The sequence below is a fragment of the Bombus terrestris genome, chromosome 2 (assembly GCF_910591885.1).
Source record: "Bombus terrestris chromosome 2, iyBomTerr1.2, whole genome shotgun sequence".
Taxonomy (NCBI): domain Eukaryota; kingdom Metazoa; phylum Arthropoda; class Insecta; order Hymenoptera; family Apidae; genus Bombus; species Bombus terrestris.
Genome location: NC_063270.1, coordinates 3,937,232 through 3,944,389, shown reverse-complemented (window position 1 = coordinate 3,944,389; position 7,158 = coordinate 3,937,232). Strand labels below are relative to the sequence as shown.

At 32.2% G+C, this 7,158-nt stretch overlaps 1 protein-coding gene across 3 annotated transcripts; it reads right to left on the bottom strand.

The window, feature by feature from the left end:
• Positions 1–2,298: 2,298 nt before the first annotated feature.
• On the bottom strand, positions 2,299–6,595 carry LOC100648613 (electron transfer flavoprotein-ubiquinone oxidoreductase, mitochondrial). Of its 3 annotated transcripts, none has more exons than XM_012318388.3 (8): positions 6,384–6,595; positions 4,948–5,055; positions 4,478–4,826; positions 4,098–4,404; positions 3,779–4,020; positions 3,309–3,703; positions 3,005–3,226; positions 2,299–2,609 (listed from the first exon to the last, which is right to left on the bottom strand). In XM_012318388.3, the coding sequence occupies exons 2-8, from the start codon at positions 5,036–5,038 to the stop codon at positions 2,446–2,448; spliced, it is 1,770 nt and encodes a 589-aa protein (XP_012173778.1). In that variant the 5' UTR covers positions 5,039–5,055; positions 6,384–6,595; the 3' UTR covers positions 2,299–2,445. The 3 variants fall into 3 exon arrangements, with proteins under 3 accessions (XP_012173778.1, XP_003402237.1, XP_012173776.1); XM_003402189.4 differs by lacking the exon at positions 6,384–6,595 and adding an exon at positions 5,958–6,336; XM_012318386.3 differs by lacking the exon at positions 6,384–6,595 and adding an exon at positions 5,946–6,206.
• Positions 6,596–7,158: the final 563 nt, after the last annotated feature.

Here is a 7,158-nt window from a genome sequence, read left to right as displayed (position 1 = left end):
ATCCTAACTGCATTGTTCGCACACATAGTTTAAGTCAATCTGTTGCCCGAAAAGACTTTCTAATTCTAGAAGTGTTTTCGGCCGGTTTTTAGAAAGGTCCTTGGGTTTATTACGTGCTCTTAAGAATTACGGAAAAAGCGGGTAGTAGCCTAACGAAAAATCTGAGTTTCCCTATAAACAATGTCGCCTATGACCCAAGTTGGTAGGAGGCTTCTTCCTCCTCTCTTCCTTCCTAACATTGGTCCTAACCAATCGACATCGCGGATTATTGTCCTCACTTTCCTAACTAAAAATGTAAGCAACGAATCCGCGTTCTTCGTTCAAAGGGCACACCCATACCAAGCTTTCCTCCGTACTGACATCAGAATAAACTTTAGAGTTAGATCGTCTCTCACAGTGCCTAGAGTTCTTATAATCCGTATAGCTCTCGCCGTTCCTGCATCTTTCAGAGTTTTCCTACAACTCTCAAAGTGCCTACACGGCCTAGAGTCTCCTATGGCTCTCACAGTATCCAGAAGTCCGACAGCTCTCCTATAGCTCTCACGGGCCTAGAGCTCCTATAGCTCTCACTCTCTCCTCTAAGAATAATCCTTCTCTTCGTTATCTGTATCTTAATCAACGGCATTATTACTTTGTGTGATTGTATAAAGTCTTGGAAATATATATTTTTTATAACTCTGTGAATCACAGTGTTATACCACAACAACTACCCCTATTATCCTAACCGAAATACGGGGATCGAACTATTCGTGGTGTCGATTATTCTAATCGTAACGGGAATTTACGACTCCCGTTGACGCGTATTCTAGCGACCGCGTCTCCCCACGATAGCTCTAAAATACACATGGAAACGGCATACTAAATCAGTAATAGACAAAATACAGACAACAAGAAGACAAATGCATTGGCTAACAAGTCGAAAATCCAGATTAAGCATAGAAAATGTTAAGAAATGTTAAGTTGGTATGACCGCTAGTTACTAGAAGCTAAGTTGGTACGACTCCCAACGACGCTCCTTTGTCTTAGGAGTCGACCACGCATTAATTGCTTAGACGCATCCTGTGTGATTAGACGTTTTGTATAAGAAACAGAAATAAAAGGTGTGATAATCAATCCGTGTGAATCAGTTTGAATATCAACCCCAACCTATATAAAATAACAGAAAACAAATTAAAAATATACAAAACGATCATAAACCAATCTTCACGACCGGCTCAGTTCAAAACCGCCTTCTTCTCGAACATTCGACGGAAAGACCGTTGGGATATTGATGGCTCATTAGGCACACCGGCGGTATACATTGTCGCCGAGTGCCACCACATCTTTATCTCCGTCATCAGTCCATCGGATTTGAAGTGTGCCTGTCGTGACACCAAACTCGTCAAAACACGTCTGAAATAGTTATGTTTAGGTTACAATTAGGTTACGTTGAAATCTCTCAGCGCTCATGAGCTTCTAGCGAGGTTACAGTTGTATTAGTCGTGTCTACATATCCAACAATACATACCAAACTCACCATAGTTCATCTAAGAGCTCAAATTTCATATCGAACACGTCAAAACATGTCTGGAGTAATTGCGTTTATGCTGCAATTTTGTTACGTTTAGATTCCTTAGACCCCACGTGCCTTTACATGGGTGAAAATTAGAATTTTCTCATCTGGTAACGAAATAATTCGAACATGACATGAAAAAGTGATTCTGCAAACCAAAAAATACAAACATAACCCATGCGTCTGTAACGATTACATTAGGATTTTGTAATACCCACGTACGTCTATTATATATGTATCTTTAAGCTCCCACGTGCGTTTTCAGAGTATATTTTGGAGTTTCCTTATTTGGAGCAATTAGGTTTGGATTTTTCACCCTTTTATCCTCTGAGTGCAGCTGAGAGAACTTGATTTGGAGTTTTCGACTCCCAAATGGGATTTCATTGGTTAGGTTGAGGATTTTCAACTGCTAAGTGGGTTTTGATGTGTTAGATTTAAGATTTTTATGCTCAAATTAGATTTACAAGTTTTTACTTTAAAATGCTCTTTCATGGATTAGATTTTGGACTTCTGATTTCCAAGTGTGTTTATAGTCCAAGATTTCCAAGTGTGTTAGTAATGCTTTGGATTTTTGGCTTTCATGTGTATTTTCTAGGTTCCCTCCCAAATGCCAACTTTCCAAATCTGCACACTACTTATTCTTTTCTTTACAAAACTTGTATCTTCAAATTGTCTATATATTTAGTACCTTTTTGTTTTTCATATATACAAGCAATTTTACATTACTGTTATAAACAAATAAAAAATGGTTTTTGTAAATCTTTTATTTCATTATTGTATGTTTACGGTAAGTTATAAACACATTTAAATATATGTACAAAAATATTATCTGTCTGTGTTATGTCGCAACGTATTTTAACAAATCATTATTTATATATAAAAATACGATTTCTCTACATTCCATTATAGGCTGGACCACCTCCACCTTCTGGTACAACCCAGTTAATGTTCTGACTCGGGTCCTTAATATCGCAGGTTTTGCAGTGAATGCAGTTCTGAGCATTAATTTGCAACCTCTCTCCTTCTCCAGATTCCAATGGTACAAATTCATAAACACCTAAAACGTATAAATAATAATAATTAAAGCACTTTTATTATCTTTCTTCGTATATTTTGTTTTGCAAATATTTGTTGTATAGATTGTATTGTATACTATACAATATATTATATACTACTGCGTATATTTAATTTATAAGCTATTTATTACTAATAAGATATTAGTGATTTCCTCCACTAATAGAATATCTACAATATATCAAAGTTTAATATTCGATAGTCAGTATAAGTTAATAAATTTATAATCACAAAATTTATCAAGCATGATTTCCTTATAGTAAAAAATGTATTAAAGAATTCTCTATAATTCTCAATAGAAATACCTATTTCATTATTTAAAAAAATAAATATATAATATAATAATGATATTAAATGCGTTTAGAAATATGTACTTACCAGCAGGACAAAATCGACCTTCTGGCCCGGCAAATGTCGTTAAATTTCTTTTTACTGGTAGAGTATCATCAAGCAAAGTAAGATGTGGTGGCTGATCGGCTTCATGATTTGTACCAGTAAGTGCCACTGACGATAGTAAATCAAAAGATATTTCATTATCCGGCTGTGGATATTCTATCGGTGTACATTCCGATGCTGATTTCAAGCTTTTATAATCCGGACCTAGAAAAAACATTAATAATAATTTTTATCTTTTGTCGACATTTACTACCTTCTTATTTAATTTTATTATAAATTATTTTACCTCCATGAGACAAAGTCCATGGCTCTCTTCCTCCAATTAACATTGAAAATGCAGAATATAGCAGACCCCCGTAAACACCAAATCGAGTATGAAAACTGGGTCTTATATTCCTTATAGCTTTCAGCTCTTTATAAATCCAACTGTTTTGTATTTTATCAGTATAAGATTTCGGTTCTAAACCTTTTGTTGGCGAAGGATTATTTTCTGCATTAATTATAGCTTCAATTGCACTTTCTGCTGCTAACATTCCACTCTTCATAGCATTATGTGTTCCTTTAATCTTAGGTACATTAAGAAATCCTGCTGTGCAACCAATAAGACAACCACCAGGGAATTGAAGTTTAGGAATAGATTGAAAACCTCCTTCTACTAAGGCTCTTGCACCATACGCAATTCTAACACAAAATGTAAAATTTAGAATGAATCTTCCTATAAATATAAATATTAATTTATTCATACCGGTATCTTACCTCTTCCCACCTTCAAGTACTGGTCTAATGCTTGGGTGTTGCTTAAATCTTTGAAATTCTTTAAATGGATGTAAATAAGGATTAGAATAATCCAAACCAACAACAAAACCAATAGTAACCAAAGGTGTATCTTCATTAAGATGATATAAGAACGAACCACCATAAGTGTCTTTTTTCAATGGCCAACCAACAGTGTGTTCGACAGTGCCAGGCGTATGTTTTTTTGGATCAATTTCCCAAATCTAATAACATTAATATCTATCTTATAGTTTTGAAATTATATTAAAATGCATTAAAATTTATGTTTAACGATAATTACTTCTTTTAACCCTATACCATAGGTCTGTGGTTCACAATCTTTCCTAAGATTTAATTTCTTTGAAATCTGTTTTGTAAGATGACCATGACAACCCTCTGCAAAAATTGTACATTTTGCATGCAATTCCATTCCACGTTCAAAAATATCCTTTGGTGAACCATCTTTATTAATACCAACATCATTTGTAGCTATTCCTTTAACGGATCCATCTTCATGATAAAGTACTTCTGCAGCTGCATATCCAGGATATAATTCTACACCTGCAGCTTCGGCTTGCTCACCAAGCCAGGCTACAACATGACCTAATCTAAAACAAAAAATTAGGTGAAAAATGCTTAGGATACTAACATGACTAACTTTATCATATTATAGTTTATTACCTAACAATGTAGTTTCCATGATTGTACATTGGCATTCCTTTTAAGATAGGTATTGGTAATCTGCCTTTCTCAGTGAGAAATGCAAATTTATCTTCTGTAACAGGGGTATTCAGAGGTGCTCTTAATTCCTTCCAATTTGGAAATAATTCATTTAATGCTATTGGATCTATACAAGCTCCACTGAGAATATGGCCACCAATAGTAGAAGCCTTTTCAACAAGTGTAACTTTCAATTCTCTTCCATGCTTTCCTGCTAATTTACGTGCTTGAATTGCAGCAGATAATCCAGCTGGTCCACCTCCCACAATTAAAATATCTGTTTCATCTACATATCTTTCCATATTTACACCTGCAAATGATATTTGATTCTTGAATTATCATGCAATAATATATTATTGTATATATATATAGTATATTATTAATAAAAAGTACTGTTTTTTCATATTCAATTTCATACTTATAAATTATACCTTTCCATCTTGGATCTGATTCTCTGGGTATAATAGTATAGTGAGTTGTAATTCTTCGAAACTTTTCTTGTGAATAAGCTCTTTGAAACATCCATTGAAATCTCTGTTCTATCAAGAAGTATGATAAAAATAAGATATTAGTAATATTTGGTACAATTTTTTTACAATTAATATCTTAATATTTTATAATATCTTAATTTTATTATAGGAAGTTCACAAATGATAATCACCTTTATATTTTACATTTTTTTTTATTATTATTATATATAGGTATATGTTAAATATTTATAAAGACCAATAAAAATGCAAGACACTTGTGCACTACTTTCCTTGCTACGTGTAATTTAACAAGTATAGTCTTGTATAGATTAGTACAAATCAACAGTATCAACAATCAAACCTAACCTAACAGTGAAAGTCTAAAGAGATTTCTCTAACACAGTAATTCTCTAGCATAATACGTTTTCACTTGTGTCTCTATGTATATTATTAATATATTATATGCATATATTAAAATATGAGATATATGTAATTGGTGTATAAAATAAAACTATATAAAGCTATATGTATATCACAAAAGTAATGTATGTGCATATGTATATTTTCTATGTATAAATCGTAATTACAAAACAAAATAAGTTTTTATATGTTTTGCGATATCTAATAATGTAAAAATGTTTTATTTATTTGATAACGGACATTAATTAAGAATATTTGTTTATTATCTTCATTTTTTAATATAAATTAAAACTCACAATATGCTGTTAGTGATATAAGAAATGTTATAATCACAATAAAAAATTTAAAATTAATATATAATAATTATTATATATCGTAATATATAATAAATAATGTATAATATATAATAATTTACAATAAATTGCGGTTAAAATGAAGATTTGTGCGAGTAATCTATCAGTCATTTGTCAAAATCCAAAATTTTTAAAGATAATAGAAATAAGATAGTAAAATTGTATTATATATCAAGCAAACATTACCAGTAAACTTACGATTATTTGATGCAATAAGTATTACTCGAGACATAACTGCATATCACAATGAATGAACTGTGATCTCGATAATAATGTGTGCTACTACTCATTTATATATACATATGTATATTACAGTATCAACGGTCAACTGCTGCTACAAATGTATGTCAAAATCAGCCATCAAAATTTGAAACTCGAGACTAAAGTCATGATTTTATCACAAATATGTACAAAATAGGTTATCACTATCACCACAGGCGAGGTAGATATATACATTGTACAGTACATATAGAGCAGGACAGGCCTATGTACTGTGCGTTGCTGGAAAGTTAACTAGCGAGACTGCACAGACCATAGAGGTACTGCTTTGTATCGCTCACCGTCACACGTGTTGTGCTGTCCTGTTTGTAATATTTAACACTTTTGACTAATACGCGTGCTTACCTTCATAATTGCGTTCAGTCTATCCGAAATAACCGATCGGCCTAGTATTCCTTACGTTAGTCATCTTTGTAGTAACGCACAGTACATATGTGTGGTATATGATACATTACATATATGTATAATATTCTTATATTTCTGATAATATCTTATGGAACTTTGTACCATCACAGATCAGGTACAAATTGGACGTGACATGCAACACATAATGCTTTTTCTAGTTCCACGTTTTTAGAATCATCTGAACTTCTTATCATTTTCGTGTCACATGCGACGTTATCGACTTAGTATCGTACTTTATTCTTAATCAATGCTACTAATTAAATTATGTAAAACTAAAAGTTTTCTATGAAATTACAGAATAAATATGTATCAAATAGGATATCCTATAATCATAACGAAGTATAGAATTTATAGAATTTTATACTTCTACAATACTTCAGAAAATATTACTTCATTACACTCTATCACAAAAATCCAATCCATTAAATTTCAGGAATCAATGATAGTCTCGTTAAGAGATTAATAAGTTGCCTAATTAAGTAAAAACATATGTACAATCGTAGCCAATTAACTCATACTGCTTGCTACATAATACCATAATTGTATCACAGTAGTCAACATTAAAAAGTTAAAAAAATAGTAGCTCTTGTTCAAAATTATTGTTTGAATTAACTGTTAATTTAATCTGACGCGTGCTATAGAACTCTTTATGTTAGAATTTTTTATCTCGTCTAGAATAGTAATTCGTGACAGATAGATAGATAGATAGATAGAT